Source organism: Parasteatoda tepidariorum, chromosome X1 (assembly GCF_043381705.1).
Source record: "Parasteatoda tepidariorum isolate YZ-2023 chromosome X1, CAS_Ptep_4.0, whole genome shotgun sequence".
NCBI lineage: Eukaryota > Metazoa > Arthropoda > Arachnida > Araneae > Theridiidae > Parasteatoda > Parasteatoda tepidariorum.
In genome coordinates, this window is record NC_092214.1 from 7,025,826 (window position 1) to 7,044,947 (window position 19,122).

The window sequence follows — 19,122 nt, forward strand, 5'->3', positions numbered from 1 at the left end:
AAATTTATTTTGTATTTAAAGAATTATATATATATATATAAGTGTTCTAATTGCCATGCACGATATTTTTTAAAAATTAAAAAAAAAAAGAAAATCAAAATCCTACAAATCTTTTACTAATTGGTCTTTGAAATGAAAAGCTTCTTGTATTTTTTCTATTTTAATGTGGGTCAGACTATAAATATCCGGTAGAGAATTAAGGACAGGTTTTACTGAGAAGTAATTATGTCATCTTAGAGATTGTAGGTCGTCTTCTGTCATTTTGTCCATTTAGTGCCACTCAACCGGTGATAATGCTTTCTTTAAAAAAACAAATATTGAATATTCCAAATTAAGGGAAGCGGTAGAATGAAACTATAATTGATTTGAAGTTATTGAAGTCGACTTTCGTAAGTGGTTTTTTTTAACGCATTTTAAAAGTCTGAAATGTGGGTTGTAAAATATACATTAATTGACAAAAAAAAATTATTCCATTTCGCAATAATAAATTAAGTATCGATTAATGCATGATTACTTTTAATTAAACATAAAAATAACTTGTTGATTTGAATTTCAATAAATAAATGGTTTAGGAAAAATAATAAATTATTATCATAAGGGGTTTTACTTACATTAGCAATGCATAACAAAATATTTCATGCTGTTTAGAGAATTAATGACTCAGAGGTTAAAGTACTAAGCTTTCAGTGTCAGAATATTTGAACTCTAGTGGTAGAACCTAGTAGCAACCAGCCTTAGATCGGTGAGTACCTGTTTGTTCGGAAAGTAAAGAAGCGTGCATAATACAGTACCACAAACTATGCCGTTATTTAGAAAATTGTGGTCTATTTTTTACAGTATATAAAGAGATAGTTACCGATTATGTTTCAGCTAAAACATTTTATTTCATTTTAAAAAGTGAGGTTCAATTTGTTTTAAATGTCTAGTTGTATGTAAGTTTCACGGTGCGCTATATTGTGTGAACACACGAATTATAACTCAATTTTACTAACAATTATTTTAACGTAAATCACAAATCGCAAAGGAATCTTGTTCATCTTTGCGAGGTCTCACACATCTTTAACAACACGTACGAAATTTTTGGAACTTGATTGTGAAGTGATGTCGTATCCCTCATATATCATTGACCTTGCACTATCGGAATATGATTTATTTCAAAGTTTCCAAAACTCTTTAAATGGTAAAAATTTCATTAATTTCGAAGGATTTAAATTGCACGTAATTGAGGTTTTCGCTGATAAGGATCCTACGTTAAGTCTTAGATCATAAAATTTCCAGAAAAAATGTTAAAGGTTATCAAATGGAATAGAAGGTACTTGAGTTATTGAAATTCAATTTTTTTTCTAAATAGAAAAATTTGAGTTTTATTTCACACTAAAAATGGGTCCAAAGATTTTAAGCATAAAATAATAATGCCCTAAAAGCAATAAAGCGATAAAATAATTAAGCATAATTAATGAAATGAAAATGATTATACGCTGTCATAACTGCTCTTATGACCTAACTACTGAGATCATTAGTTAGTGATTCATGACCTCTTAGTTAGGAAGTCAATCAAGAAAATTCATCAAAAAGACATCAGGGAAAGAGTGTATTTGTGTGTGATTTCGTATCTTAAATTATCCGCTGTGCTATTTAAAATTGAAATGTTTTCAGTGAATTTCCCAGATCATGAAAATCACAATTAAGTGTGTGAAAATCTGATCATTAAGTCAAAATTTTTACGAAGTTTTAACTCTCAAAAGGTTTAAATAAAAGCTGGAAATTAAATCATCCAGGGAGCTTCACTATAGAAAGTTGAAATTCATATTTTATTTATTTGTAAGAGTTTATGTTAAATACTGCTATCCTGTTGTTGTTGTTTCTAATGCGACTTGCTAATATCAGCAAGCCTGCTTGGTGAAACCAAGCGAATTTTAGGATGAGGGTGCGTTTCTTGTTTTTCAGTGGCGCCATTTATATCCAAGAATACGGCATCAGTCACACACACGCCACAGCCCGTTTATAGGGTGGACCCATTCATACATCCATTCAACCACAAATTGTAATTCCGACCTGAACTAGATAACGATCAATCTCCAATTCAGAATCGTGATGGCTCAGGGGACAGAGCGTTTGCTTTCCACAGAGGTGAACCGGGTTCGAATCCCAGCGATGACTGATCGATACGAATTCCGCATTCGGCTTGCACCGACTACAGTGCTGACGTGAAATATACTCAGCGGTAGACGGATCATTGGTTAGAGTCCTTTTACCGTCAGGCTAACAGGGGGAAGTTGGGGTGGTTTTCCTTTCATTGTAACGCAAATGAGGGTTAGTTCTATCAAAAAGCCCTCCACGAAGGCAAAATTTCTCCCGATACTTGATTTAGGAGTTTCCTAGTCTCCTGAATTGGGTTCAAAGTTACAAGGCTACGGAGTTGAACATTAGTAGTCGTAAACCCCAAAAAATTGGGTCGGCTGTCCAACGACGGATATAAAATAAAATGAAATCTCAAATTCAGTACCCCAAGAGGTATTGATTTGTTCTGGGCACTTGGAGGACTTAGTGACCTGATAGATTTAGAGTGCACCAGCCACTATTTAATACACGAGGAGTCTTTGGAAGGCGGGAATGGAACTTGCGACCTCTAGGACTTGGGCCCTATACCCTACCAACCAGTCTACCCCGGCCTTCCAGGCTGTCCTACTGGCTCTAAATAAATTTAAATATGCATTTAGAATTTTAAAAACTATAAAAATTAAGACAGAATATAAAATAAAATTGTCACTTCCCTCGATATCTGTACGCATTTTTAAATATTGTTTACTAACTTTTTACATTTTCTAACTTTTAAGTAAATATTGGGAATTTTTTTTAAGTATGTTATTCCATTTCAATTTTCAAACACTGTTGATTTGTTGAAAAATAGTGAGAAATTCAACTAAATCCTGATTACCATAAAATATAAAAAAGACTAAGAATATTTTATTTTAACTAGGCTTACATTGGGTTGTACAAAAAGTAATTTCGTTTTTTTTTCTTTTTTCTTAAATTTATTAGTTTTTTTTAATGAAAATTAAAGGAGATTTTCATGAAGAAACTAAGTAAATCAATATTTGATTGAATAATATACTGTCTCTTTTGGTCCAATACCTTTGCCATCTTTAATAGGATAATTTCAAGCGCATAAGATGCTTGTTCTTTGCTGCCAAAAAACTTATCTAGTTGATTTTTGATCTCTTTTGTTTGAAGTAAAGGTTTTATAATCTAACAAATTTGTAGAGACCGGGGAAATTGCTGTTGACGGCCCCTTTCACGTTCTCATTGATGATATGCTTCAAAAATAGATAATTTTCTAGACAATTGACTGGCAAATCATTGACGCTAACGCGACGGTACAAATTACTCAATAAAAACATGAAGAACCCATATGTTGAGCTTTGAGTTAAAACCTTAGGATTTTTAAATGATTATGAGCTGTCGAATTCGATTTAATATCTCAGTGATCTCAAAAGTTGCAATTCACCTGTTTGCATTAATTAATGTCTTTATTGTTTTAATAAGCGGGGTGCATCTTAAAGCTGTTTTTGAAAGCTCCATCACCAAGTGAAATAAAAAAATCATAATTTTAGTTGTTTGCACTTGAAGCAATGCGATGATTTTAAACTAAATACATATAATCTTGCAGTGAAGAATTATCTCGGTTTTGGAATAGATAAATAACTTAAATATTTTAAAAGTCATTAAAGTTTTTTAAAAATCACCAATTTCGCAAAATTTTTCTACTTAGCTGAAAATTATCAAAATCACTACCTTATTCTCTGTTATTGCAAATTTTTGTGAGCCCAAGTAAGCATTGAAGTAAGTTTTTAATTATTAAAAAATTCGAACACTAAAGCTTCTCATTTTCACAAAGCTGCGGTTTTTCTCCATAATGATGTTTTGCGCCATTTTTAAAATAAGCGTAGACAGAGCTGGCTTTAGATAGACTACACTTGACCTATCAGTCATGACTCATGAGTAACAATTGCAAACTCACTACAGTTATAAAAAGAGCATATCATTCGCAAAAAAGCATCATTTCATATTACAATGGGGCATAATGGGGCACAGCTTTAATTGAAATTCTGCTGGATTGAGCAGTTTTCGCAATGGCGTACCAGCAATACCTCTTCTCCACGCTTATCAGATGATATTTTTCTTGGATGAACAGCATATTTCTTTCTCTACTGTGTCTGAAAAGTAAAATATGCCGAAAATCTTGGTGTTCGATTTTCATACTTTAAAGCGGCACCATCCAAAATTTACGTCGTAGAATCAACAAGCCTTGCTATATCAGCTGTGAAAAAATATAATGAATATACGGTTTAAGTGCTAAGTTGGCTGTTAAAAAATATAATTAAATCCTCAGTTGGTGAAAATAAAATAACTTTCCAATCAACCCAATAATTAGTAATGCCCTAAGTTTATAAAAGATAATAAATATTGTTTCCAAATTAATTAATATTTAATTTCTATCTGAAATATTTATAAGAACCAAATTCATCATAATGTATAGTAGTAATTTAATAAAAATCTTAGATCTAGAAAGTCATTAGGAACTAACAGAATAAAAGTTTTACAAAGGGTAATTAGATTCTTATGCCCCTCCCAAATTTTTTAATGCATCCTGTCTTCTTTAAATCCAAAAGTGAATCAGTTGTCCAAAGCCTGTGACATAATAAAAAATATATGAAAAATTCGAATGTCAAAATTAAAATAAATTAGTATTAGAAAAGTTTTTTTTTAGATATCATTTTAATTGGTTAAGAATTGCAAGAATATTAGACCAAGTTAAATTTTTAAACATTCCGCGGAAATTCCTTCAAATTTCCTTAAATTTCTTCAAATAATTCAGAAGACAAACTAATATTTATAAGTTTCATGTTCTATTTGGACATTACTAAACAAAACTAAAAGAGAACAATACTAAAATACTTTTGACAGAAATGAAAGAAATACAGTTAAAAAGTTTTAAATTTTTTTTTAAGCTACACTAATAAACTACTAATTATACTAGTTATAAACTGGTTTAGTAGTAAAATTTTACTGCATTAAAATCATTGTTTTTAAATTGCAATTTTTTTTTTAGAGAATTGGATGGGTTTTGAGATATTATTAACGTGTTAATTATGAAATCATTTTTTTCAATCATTCATCCAATTCTTAATAAAAAAAATAGCTATTTAGGGGGTATTATAGCTATTTGATTTTTAAAAAAATTCCTAAGGTTTGGAAAATTAATCGTAAGAGATAGTACGTTGTCCCCATGCTACATCATCACTGTTATTGTTTTTTCTCTCCCCTTTTTGTTAAAAACTCAATCACTTTTCTCGTCCTAATCAATTTTAATGTTATCAATAAGGAATAAAATAACATATATTTTTTCTTCCCTTTTCGGCATTCTTTTTAAAAATTTTTGCTGTATTTTTTTATCTAAGGCATTTTTTTGCATATTAAATTGTTTCTTTATATACGTATGTTGACTAATTTTTGATATTGGTTAATTTTTTTATTTATTTGAAATCATTTTACTATTTTTGCAGTCTACATCGCAACTCTTAATACCAACCTTGCTTTCCCCATACGTTGCATTTTCCCCTGTGTAAAATGTATTTTTAACTGAAATGGAAATAATAACTAGGTTTTTTTCAAATATAAAAAATTAATTTAATTGAATTATACGTAAATTTATGAAACAAATAACGTTTAAAATGGGAATTTTTGTTTGATTATGAGGGAGTATTTTCTAAGTCAGGCACTTTTTTATGTTTTTTAGGTTAGCAAAATCTGAGCACCAATAATCAGAAGAAAGAGATCCAACTTTTTAATGTGTCGAACCATCCAAAAAATTCAAATACAATAATAAAAATTTAGAAAGAAATCGGTTGTTTGTCAATTGGAATAAAAAAAAGAAGTTTCCTTTAAGGAAGGAAATAAACGAAGAAATTTTCTGCATCGTCGAGAGGCAAAAAACCTAACAACTGTATAAATTGTGCCCTCTTAAATAATGTTCCAGGTAAATGAATTTTCTTTAAACCAGTTTATTGATAAAAGTGGCAGAAGATCTTTTTGTCATATTTCTGAATCATTTTCAATTTAATAACAGTTATTCATATCCAGGTTAGTGGAATCGGAGAATCAAATAATGTTTCGTGACTCCGACACCAGTTAGTAAAAAGTTATATTCTATAGAGCTAAAAGAAGACATCTTTGATTTTATCAGTTTTATTTAGATGAAAATTTATAATGATATGAACAAAAATATTACTCGAATGATTGTTAAGTCAATTATTCCATAGAAAGTCAATGTTCCATAGAACTATTATAAAAGAGCACACACGGGGAAAAAATTCTGGTAAAATTACCGTAATGCGTGGTAAAGATATTTTTTTTAAAAACAAAGTATATTTTTGGCAATAAAACCAAAATATATGGTATCATTACTGAAGCACAAAATCATTACTAAAGCATTTCGTTGAGAATTACAGTGCTTTTTGGAGTTACCATAGAGCCAGAAACATGATAAACTTTACCACATTCTTGTATTTTGGACCATACTTTTTTTTTCTCAGGGCAGGAACCTATCAAAATATCGTTAGTAATTACCTTTTGATACCGAATTGTTAGCAATTACCTTTTGATTCATAAAATCCAAAATATTTATCTTAAGTGCTAAGTTAATTTTAAAAAAAAGATGAAAATGAATTTAATACTATATTATTTTTGATTGTTATTATTGTTTCATACATTGGTTACCCTAAATTTTAAAAAAATAAAAAAATGGCCATGCCTCAAAAAGTTACGCATAGAATTTAACGAAACTGGCACACGTTATTGTGTACATAATAATATATATAATAACATAAAAAGAATTGATCAGACAAGTATGGTGTTATAGAAATTAGCATAGGTATAAAATGAATAAATCATATGTGTTTGTTTGGAATCCTAAAAGTATGGTACCTCTAGTGAGGTTGCCTCTAGCAGCGGTACAACACATACAGCGATATGTGGTAATTTCAATAATGCGACCTACCAGTTCCATTGGAAATGTGAGTCCTAGTTCTTGCAAAGCAGTTGCTAGCATGGCAAAAGTCTGATGAGATGCGTGGTGGCTCAAGGGATAGAGCGTTCGCCTTCCAATGCGTTGAACCGGGTTCGAATCCCAGCGATGGCTGGTCGATACAATTTTCGCAACCGGCTCGCATCGGCCACAGTGCTGACTTAAAATATCCTCAGTGGTGGACGGATCATAGATTAGAGTCTCTTTGCCACCCGACTAGTCATGGGAGGTTTTCGTGGTTTTCCACTCTATGTAACACAAATACGGGCTAGTTCCATCAAAAATTTATCTACGAATGCAAATTTCTCCTGATATTTGATCCAGGAGTTCCCTTGCTTTCTAGATTGGGTTCAAAATTACAAGGTTATGGAGTTGAACATTAGTAGTCATAAAACCAAAACTTTTCGGCTGTTAAGCGAATGTTATAAAATAAAATAAAAAAGAGTCTGATGATGATGAGGATTGAAAGCAGATACACGTCTTCCTAAAATACCCTGAATGATCATTACGATTCAAGTCCGGTGATCGAGCTGAACTTTTATTGTTTGCTGCTGAAGATAGTTTCATTCTACTTGTGGTTAGAAGTTGTTGCCAAAGTCTATGAACTATAGAAGGACTCACAATTAGCCATCTGACCACTTCTATCTGACTTTGTCTTGCCTCTAGTCTTCCAATAGATCTCCATCTAATTTTTTTTTTTGATGAATGATGCCTGATTGGTCATTGTTACAAATTGTCGAGCTCAAATTTTTTATATGAAAAAACAGGGCTAAATTCACAAGTTTGAGATCAAACATACAGTTTTATACTGATTGCAGATGACGTCAATACGTTGCAGTGTCACTAATTTACATATTGCAGTTTTACTTAGCAATTTTTATTTGACAACGTATTCAAATTTCATTGGGATTGGCTTATATTTGGGACAGCTGTAACAATTTTTTAAATTTTTCCTTTATTTATGATAATTAGTATAGTTCATGTATAAACACTAAAGTAAATGTAAATGCTTGGGTGTTTTTATGTATTTAGTTCTTTACTTAAAATAGTTTTGCACAATTTCAATATTTTGTACAAATATAGATTTTAACTGTTATGTTATGCTAAATTAAATTAATTTTATTATGTTTAATTTATTATAGCGCACTTTTTAAACATACAAAATTAATTCTAAACTTACATAAAAAATAGAAATATATAATTTGAAATTAGCGCATACTTACTAAAAAGGAACTCGAAGTCTCATTCACCAATCGAGCTGATTTTCTTTAACTAATAAATTTTTAGATTAGGAAATCATACATAAATTTATTTTGTATTTAAAGAATAAACGAGTGTAGATAAATCAGAGTCTAAATTGAGAATATATATTTACTTTATTATAATGCGCTTCGTAAATGTGCAAAATTAATTCAAAACGTACATAAGAAATAGAAATATATAATATGAAATTAACGTATACTTACTAGGAAGGTACTCGAAATCTCACTCGCCAATCGAGCTGAATTTTTTTTACTGATAAATTTTTAGGTTAGGAAATCGAGCAAAATTTTTTTATTGATAAATTTTTAGGTTAGGAAATCATATATAAATTTAGTTTGTCTATTTCGAAAGAATTCATTAGTGCGGATAGTTCAGAGTCTAAATTGTGAACATATATTTAATTTATTATCGGACACTTTTCAAACGTACAAAATTGTTTCCAAACGTATACATTAAAAATAGAAATATATAATTTGAAATTAATGTATACTTACTAGGAAGATACTCGAAATCTCACTCGCCAATCCAGGTAAAAATTTTTTACTGATAAATATTTTGGTTACGAAATCCAGCTGAATTTTTTAACTGATAAATTTTCGCGTTTTGGGAATCATATATAAATTAATTTTGCATATTTCGAAATAATTATGTTAAAAATTATGAAAAACTAAGATTTTTATTTTAGGCCAATGCGTTATGTTCAACACCAAGTTCTAAGAAAAATAGGATAATATGATATTTTCATAAATGCTATGAGTTTGCAACAGTTATTCATGAATGTCAAGTTAAGTCTTTCTATTGCCAGTGCCCTTAATGCTAGTTATAAAAATGAACCACTATAAGAAGTTTTTGCTTTTATAATTTTTTAACATTTAAACTCGAACTCTGAATCAGCTGGACTCTTATGAGTCCAGATAATTCAGAACAGAGCATGATTCTAAATTGAGAAATATTAATTTATTTTGATAATTTTTATGTAAGTGAAAAAATCTCGCTAAATTGGGGATTTTAAAAAAAAGTATGATAACTTTTAAAATATTCAAGTTATTTGCCCGTTCTTAAAGATAAAAATTCTATACGGCAAGATGGTGTATATTGTTTAAAATTATTGCTTCGCCTAAAGCGTAAAACAGTTATACTGTGGGTTTTTTTTTTATTTTCCTTAATGAAAGAAGTTTAAAAAACACTATTAATTTAAATTTTACAGCTCTCGCTTTTAACGGTTGAAATTAAATTTGAAAATTAGAGTAATAGATTCTCATTTTGAGTATTACAATCAAACTTTCTGCTCATTTCTGCATTTTTAATCATTTTCTTAGGTAAATGCAACGATTTCTTTCTCTTTTTTTTTTGCTAATTAGAATTCTAACGAGAAATCTTTTGAAAAACATCCAATATTTTTTATGCATTTGATGAAATTTTTGAGATACCTTATAAAGTTTTACGCTTAAACGTACACGTTCACTAAATTACATCTCTGTAAAAAAAGTGAAGTAGATAAATTTGTTTATACATATTATTTTGCAACCAAAAGAACTAACTGCATAAAAGAAGTTCAGCTTGATTTGCAAGTTATACTTTGGCTAGTGATCGTTAGTGATAATATCTAATAATATCTAGTTAGTAGCATTATACTAGGATTTGCTGAAACTTTTAATTCACCAAATCCTAGAATATAATTGTAATCTCCATATGAAATAAAGTCTATAATAGTAAATAATTTTTAAATGTATGCTATTATTAAAATATACATTTATAAGCAGTTAATTGCGAAATATTAATATTGGTTATTGTGAGTATTGTATTACATTTATAAAGTGTTATTTTATTAATTATAATTATAAATTGTCTTAATATTTAAAGTAATTACAATTGTAAACTATTTTATAATTAATTACAAGCAGTTTAATTATTAATTAAAATTATTTATTGTAAATTATAATATTAATATATTCGGTAAATTATAATATTTTTAATTTAAAATTTAAGCTTTTTTGCTGATTTAAGACACTCAAAGTGTTGCTTTTTTATATTTTCTTTGGCGAAAGAGTTGCAAAGAACCAACACTATAACTGATATCTACCAGCTAAGCTGCAATACAAAAAATTGTATTCGTATTTCTAATTAGATAAGAAAGAAACATAACCATTCGAAATAATGGGAAGTTGCAGTTTTAAAAAAAATTAAAGGCGACTAATAATCGGGGCAGTTCCTAGAATTTATTTAATCTACTTTTTCTTCTCTTATTAACGAACCCTGTTTTGTTTTTAGATAAATAAATAAAATAAAGCTTCGGAAAAAAAATCTCGTATCGAAGACTTCATAACTTCAAATTGAATTGGGACCAGAACTCTACGAAAATTCAAAATTTATACTCATAACTATTAATTTGGAAGATAGTTAGAAACTAGGCATTTATTAGAAAGAACTGCGTTTCTCTTTTGTTAAATGAGGAGAAAATAACTATTATAATTTTTCATTTAATATTATATACAAGACATCAACTGCGCAAATACTTTTAATTGCTTCTAATGTGAATGGGCTAGAGAAGCCGATTAAAGCTTTACTGTTGTTTCTAATGCGACTTACCAACCAGCAAGCCTGCTTGGTGAAACCAATGGAATTTAAGCCCGAGGGTGTGTTTTTTGATTTTCGGTGGCGCCATCTAGTACCAAAAATGCTACATCAGCCAATAACGTCACAACTCGTTTATAGGGTGGACCCATTCATATATTCATAAATTCATCCACAAATCGTACTTCTAATCGAAACCAGAGAACGACAAATCTCCAATTCAGTACCCCCAGAGGTTTGATTTGTTGTGGGAACATGGAGGACTTTATGACCTGACAGATTTAACGTGCACCAGTCACCATTTACGACACAGGGAGCTTTAGGCCCGTGGGGATCGAACTCATGACCTCTTGGACATGTGTTTTAATAATACTCTAGTTGAATATTATGTTAAAGTTTTTTCTTGCATTCTTAAGAAAAATATTTATATTGAGTCTGTAAACAATATATATAATCTTAAGTGCCATCTCCGATTTTTTAGCCGCTAAAGTTATCAGGATTTTTGAATTCTAGTCGAGATGTTTAGTTTGAGTGTTACTGAAGCAATTGAAAAATAAAGTATTTATTTTATTGATTCCATGATTTCTCATTATAAGTAATAAGATGCATTTCCCCTCAGAAACAAAAACTTGGATGGTGTATAAAACGGCACAATCGCAGCCCATTTAGCAATTACGTTGTTAGGGAGTCATTGGTGCAATGAAACATCAAAGAATGCCTATTAAGTAAAAATTTAACTGGAAACACCTGGCTTTCAGTACATTGCATCACTTATACTTAAAAACAATAATATAAAAAATATATATGTAACCCATTCATACAACTATAAAACCATGCATTGTGACCGGTTACTAAGAGAATATTCATTCATTCACACTGTTTTATTTATTCAAAAAAAGTGAAAAATAATATTAATTTGATAAAAATATAAAAACTCATTTATTTTATCTGAGTGATTTTCAACGATTTCAATAGCGCTCATATTCTACCCGCGATGTGATTTCTGTGTCACATTATTCCTGTTTGTTTTTCTAAAAAGAGGTGTATGACTTTCTCACGTTTCGATTCCGGCACAAAATTTCCCCCTATCCTAATATAAAATATAAAAATGATCTCGATTAGGTAGAAAAACTATGAAGGTCATAGAGTAAGAAACTAGTTTCTCATTCCTCTTCACCCACAACGCATCACAACTCACTATTCAAGTAAGTCTCTGCTTTCAATCATTCTTTTCGTTTCATTTACGAACATAAAAATAATTACAAATGTTGTTCGCATTCATTTAAAATAATTATACATACCTATAAATAATAATATTCAAAACTTTCTTTTTCGATTTAAAAATTTTATTTTAACTAAAAGTAATTTTTAAAAAAATTAGTAATCAATCATCTTTTGTGTTTCATTAATAAATTTCTTAAAAGCATAAAAATAATTACAAATGTTGTTCGCATTCATTTAAAATAATTGTACATATCTATAAATAATATTCTAAACTTTTCTTTTTCAGTTTAAAAATTCTATTTTTCCTAAAAGTAATTTTTAAAAAAATTAGTAATCAATAATCTTTTTTGTTTTATTAATAAATTTCTTAAAAACATAACAATAATTACAAATGTTGTTCGTATTCATTTAAAATAATTATACATATCTATAAATAATAATATTTAAAACTTTTCTTTTTCAGTTGAAAAATTCTCTTTTAACTAAAAGTAATTTTTTTAAAAATTAGTAATCAATGATCTTTTTTGTTTTATTAATAAATTTCTTAAAAACATAAAAATAATTACAAATGCTGTTCGCATTCATTTAAAATAATTATACATATCTGTAAATAATATTCAAATCTTTCTTTTTCGATTTAAAAATTCTATTTTAACTAAAAGTAATTTTTTAAAAAATTAGTAATCAATGATCTTTTTTGTTTTATTAATAATTTTCTTAAAAACATAAAAATAATTGCAAATGTTGTTCGCATTCATTTAAAATAATTATGTATATACATATCTATAAATACTAATATTCAAAACTTTTCTTTTTCAGTTTAAAAATTCTATTTTAACTGAATATATTTTTTAAAAAATTAGTAATCAATGATCTTTTTTGTTCCATTAATAAATTTCTTAAGAACATTTAATGATTGAAAACGTTGCTCGCATTCATTTAGAATAAATGTATTATAAATGTAAATGCTTAAATTCAAAAATTTTCCTTTTCAATTTAAAAATTCTATTTTGACTAAAAATAATTTGTAAGATAATTTATGATCTTTTTCGTTTCAATTATAAATTGCTTAAGAATATAAAAATAAAAAAATTTGCGCACATTCCTTTAGTTTTAAATATTATAAATACACTGTGAAAAAAATCATGGTCAAAACTACTAGAATATGGTAAGTGGTAACATTTGGTAATTTCATCATAAAACTTTGAGCATGGCATAAAAACTATTTCTTCGTTTAAGTTTACTTTTCAGTTTTGTATCTTTTACTATATATAGGGTAATAATAATAAAATTAGCAAATGAATGACTTAAATACCGTATATTTTGGTTTTATTAACTAGAACTGTGTCTTAATTTTACCAGTTATGTCATTACCATGCACTACTGTAATTTTACCAGAATTTGTATAAATGCATAAATTCAAAACATTTCTTTTTCAATATGAAAATTCGATTTTGACTAAAAGCAATATTTAAGAGTGTTATTAAATGTCTATTTACTTATTATTAATATTTTAATAAGTAAATAAACCTACAGAACATTATTAGGATAAACAGTATTACCCAAACAAGTCATTTTTCCCCCACAGCATCTCATAACACGTAATTCAAGTAAGTCTCTTGTATTTGATTATTTTTTTGTAAAATAAATATCTTTTTCAAACATAAATTTATTTAAAGGACTTGTCTCACACAATTAAACATTTTGTGCGTATTCATTTGGCATAACTATGATTGCGTATATTTAAAAACTTTTTCTTATTACACCAGCAAATTTTTTATCTTTATTAATAATTATATTCCAATTTTGAAAGAAAATTCCTTAATGGAGGTGGCTTATAGAGAATAATATTCTATAATATATTTTTAACAATCTTTCGAAAAATTTTGAATTTATTAAGTATTTTTTTCACTATTGCTCATAAATATTTTCATAAGCAATTATGTGTCACATTATTATTAGTATTTTTTTGTTACTGCGTCGGCTTTCTTTTCATTTAACACCACAATATTTCAAAGAAGCATTCATTGATACGCATATATTAAAGGATACATCATAATACAAATTGCGCTGTACATTCGATATTCATTTTAAAATAAACATCATGATATTTTTATCAAAAGATATGCATTACTGAATTTTTCAGTTAAAAAAAAAAATTATCTCTTGATAAATAGATGAAACGATAAATTCAAAATATGCTCTTTTATGTTATAATATGCTCTGCAAAATATTTTGCATCTTATGTTATAACATGCAAAATATTATTTTTTATGTTTTATGCCTAAAAATAAACATCAGCTGTGAGATTAACTTTTCAATCGAAACAATCGGATATATATCCAAATGACTAATGTATATCAAAATATCCGATTATTTGACATTTTCGGAAGTATCATGATATTATCATGGTTATGGTCCCTTCAAGGTAATACGTGTCTGCATTTTGATTTTAAATAGCATCTATATTTTAAAAAAAAAATTTTTGAAACACTTTATATTGACAGTAAAAAAAATTACGAACTAAGTACATAAAAATCTTAAAGCTTTTTATTTTGATTTAAGAAAATATTTTATTCCAAATATTTAAATCAACAAATGAAGTATAAAAATAGCAATAGAATTTAGGTTTGAATAATTTAAATAATGATAGAGAATGCATTTCTACAGGGAGTTCTTCTTGAGAGACTTCAAGCACCTGTCGCTTTCATGGCTATACTAAGAATAATACGCAATTTTAACCCAAGAGCTTTCTCCAAACTCTTCAATCAAAGAAAAGATTTTCAGTAACGATCATGAGGACCATTGTTGCGCATACTCCCTGGTTGTTTAGTCAGCCCCAACTTTCCATGAGCGACGCTTTAGACTCCTGAATGATTCGATCGCCTATCGTGTTAGCTCTAAGATTCACAAACGTTTCGTAATTACCTCGATTAATAATTATATATTTTAGAATCTTTGCCCAAAATGAAGTAAAAATATAGAATTGCTAAAATACAAGTAATTAGAATAATTATATAGAAATATTATCGAATCGGGAAGTAGAATTATCCAAAAGTAGAATTTCAGGGGTATAGAATTATATGGTATAAACAGGATATAATTAGGATCGAAAATTAACGTATTAAGGAGAAAAGAAAATATTATCGCAATTTGTCACTATTAAATCACTACTGAGAAAGACGATGTGAAAAACATGAAAACTAATTTGATTGCCTGATGAAACGTACAGGTATTTTTAATAATGTTCTTTTGACTTCCTTCTGTTTTCTGCTGCAATCAAACTGGTTTTTAAAATTTTCACTAGTGATTTCTTAGATTTAGATAGCATTTTTGTTAAATGCCAGTTGGTGACCTCTAATGTGCGTGCTTTTTTGCCTAATTTATGCAAGAATTCTAAAAAAATATTTATATTAGATGATCTATACGAAACAACCTGTATGTTGGGGTACATAGTGTTTTTCTATCAACAGCATCAATTTTTTTAAGTCCTATTTAGAAACAATTAATGTAAGTAATTATCTCCTAAAACTAAATTTCACGAGTGTTGAAATTATATGAATTTATATAACTTATTTTTTACAGATGACTTCCTTCATTTGTTACTTTTTATTTCTGGTGGCATCAGGCCAAGCTTTTACCCATAGACTGCGACGACAATTGGATGTTCCTCATTTTTCAACACCCAATGAAAGTCCCTTTTTTCTCATTCAACCCATGAGTATGGGAAGAAGACGACTTATTTTGACTTTACCCAACGACAATATCGAGATATTAAATGCTGAAGCTACGCCTGAAAGAGGACAAGCATTCTTACCAACTACTCTTTCTCTTCGAGAATCTGACTCAAATAATCGACAAAGTTATCCAAGAGGGAGCGCTTCTCGTTCCAGGTACTACACTCTTATGTAAAAATCACAAAAAACCATCAATAACTTCAGATCTAATGATCGTGCTAATGGTTTGAGAGCCTAACCTTAATTAGGCTGACTAATTTGTACAGACGATATTTTAAGACATAAAAATGTCTCTGAATAAGCATACATTATCTTAAGAGAATTCTTGACGATTTGGGATCTAAGAGTTCCTAAGGCATAGATTTAAATTCATCGAGAAATGTATTCGGTGAACAATATTGTCTGTTTTCTGTTAATGCACATTCCCACCATTGGAGTAGGAGTCGAACTTTGCAGGAATCAAAGCTGGATTCGGAAAAATTTGTTCGACTCCAACTTCAGTTATTTGAAAGTTTTAGGTTAAAAGAAAAAAAACGCTCGATTTCATAATGTTTCAACTTAATTTTATGAAATTTATTTTGACAAATATCTATAATTATATAAGCAAAATTTATACTCGAATGAATTTTTTGAGCATCATTTAAATTATTAATTATCGCAAACTTAATTAATTACATTTAAATGTGATTTTGAACTTATGCTTAACAGAACATTTAAGAACACAGAAAAATCATTGAAAATAATGAAAAATTGAGATTAATAAAAGAATTAATGATTAGTTATGTTTCAATTTATAAATTCCTAAACCACACTTTTTTAGTTAAGGTATTGAGTTAATTAAAAAAGAAACATGTGAAAGAATTTAACGCTTCAATTGTAACAGTTTTCTGGTTTAAGATTAATTTTTTTTGTAAGATATTTACGTATGTGTGAGCGTGTGTTTGAGATATTGTTATGTAGTTCTTTTCTGACAAAGGTTGCGCACAATTTCATTAATTTGAACAAATATATTTCTTGAAATTGATTTCTTCAACTGTTATGTTATAATGCAAAATGCAATTTTAAATAAAGTGCCTTTTACTTACAAAATAGAATTAAATAATTTAAAATTAGCACTGATTTCATGATTGTAATTACATAATAATCAAGAAAGCACGAACATTTCAACTACTGACTCCTCACTGCTAGATTTTGTTCTAAATATCTGGTGCTAGATTGAAAACACCTCTTTGACTTACTTATATAAATTCATCGCATATAAATTTTGAGAGTAATTTTCTGGGAAAGTGTGAAACCATAGTATATCATTCAAATTTACTCCAACCCTAACATGTTGCTAATTTAAAACCATATTTTCTTGCTTTCTGAACTTGATGAAACGATACTACGCTTCATATAGAAAAGTTTCCCTTCTCAACTTTATAATATTTCGATTTCATAATGTTTCAACTTATATTATTGTTTCAAATATATTACTGTTCAATACAAAATTATTATGGTTCAGGGTTGAACTGAATTTTCTGAGAATATACAAAGAAGCTTTAAAAAGAGTTTATTAAATTTGAAGCCACTCAACCGGATTTTTTCTCTTCAGATTTCATTACAGTGAAGAGCATCATCCCATGGAGACCAGACATCACAAAGGAGCTCAGGTAACTTTCATCAAGGCTAAAGGAGGAAATAAGCCAAAATATGTTCACGCCAGAAAAGTTATGACTATGTCCTACAATCCAATGAAAGCAACGATTATTAAACCACAAGAAGCCAAAAGGTATTTTAAGAGCATCTTAGATTTCCTTTAGTGGTAGAATATATTGTTAGTTTATTTGCGAAATGTTATGAATAAAAGCCTATTTAACATTGCCCATTTCCAACTACACCCTTTTAATGGTTGAATTCTGTCTCGATAGAGAAAAATAAATCCCTTAGAGCCACAGTTCACTAATCAACAAGGTGGTTTGGTTACGATGGGAACTAGAGAATGTGATTTTCAATTGATGAGTAAGCTAGATACCAATTAACCACTACAGCGTTACGAATGAAGTATGTCCGGTTCTTGGCTATCAACGATGCCAAAGTCCGGTTACATTACCTAGAGCAATGTTGCAACTGTAGTTAATCCCACAAACACAGAAGATTATACGTCGTTCATTTTTTTAAAAGATGAAGCATTCCCCTATTATTTGACAGACTTTCGTGATTTCCTAAATAACGCGGTTCCTCGTCTTGAAATTGAACGCGGGTCAGATGACGACTTCTTCTTTAGTTACCAAGCTTTCCAAACTTAACTCCTTGCGATTTCGTATGGAATTGCATAAAAAATTAAGCGTTCGGGCCCTGTTATGCCATTTTATTTAACAGAATTCACAACCGCATTCGTGAAATGTTCCAGTGGTGAGTGTGGCAAAATTTTGACTTCAGTCCTGAAGTCTGCGCAAAGGTTCATATTTTTGGAGAAAAACTTATGATGTTTCTTTATCACTTAAGTAAAATTTATTAATGTATTGGTTATATTTTGCTTGTTATAAGCCTTCCGACCCGAACATATCTGTATAATTTATTTATTTCTGTCACAATAATACCACAATTACAGAAGATTATATGTCCTTCATTTTTTAACAAGATGGAGTATTCCCCCATTATTTGAGAGACGCTCTTGATTTCCTAAACAACGAGCTTCGTTGAATTGAACTCGGGTCGGACGACGACAATCGACTTCTATAGTTACAACTCCTTCAAAACTTAACTCCTTGCGATTTCTTATGGGGTTACAACAAAAATAATGCGTTCGTGCCTCGTTATGCCATTTGAGGAAACAGAATTACGACGAAGTATCATAACTTCATTCGTGAAATGTTGCAGCGGCAAATGCGGCAAGATTTTGATTTCAGTCTTGAATTCTGTCTAAAGGATCTTATTTGTGTAAAAAAAGCTTAAGATGCTTATCTATCAGTTAAGCAAAATTTTTTGATGTATTGGTTGTATTTTGTTTGTTATAAGCCTTCCAAACTGGACACACCTTGTATAATTTATCTATTGCTGTCATTTGTTTAGACGAATATCGATTAAGCGTCCTATTCAAACTTTATACTCTTATTCTCTTAATTTTCATTTGTAAACATCTAAACACTATTTTTTAAAAAAAAATTAGTGTTACGTTTGCTCAGCTAATATTTTGGCCCTTTAGTTTGAATGAAAATAATTTTTAACTTACTTTACAGAGAAGGTATGAAATAA

General features: G+C 28.9%; 1 protein-coding gene across 4 annotated transcripts in view; it reads left to right on the forward strand.

Moving 5' to 3' along the window:
- Window positions 1-19,122, forward strand: part of LOC107446434 (uncharacterized) — a 63,202-nt gene that overhangs the window by 36,719 nt on the left and 7,361 nt on the right. For 2 of the 4 annotated variants that reach the window (XM_071187793.1, XM_016061081.4), the window contains exons 2-3: window positions 15,734-16,041; window positions 17,480-17,656. In XM_071187793.1, coding sequence (XP_071043894.1) covers window positions 15,734-16,041; window positions 17,480-17,656 — 485 coding nt within the window. Of the gene's footprint in view, window positions 1-5,836; window positions 6,041-12,061; window positions 12,130-15,733; window positions 16,042-17,479; window positions 17,657-19,122 lie in introns of those variants that run through there. The other 2 variants (XM_043041392.2, XM_016061079.4) reach the window with 2 other exon arrangements.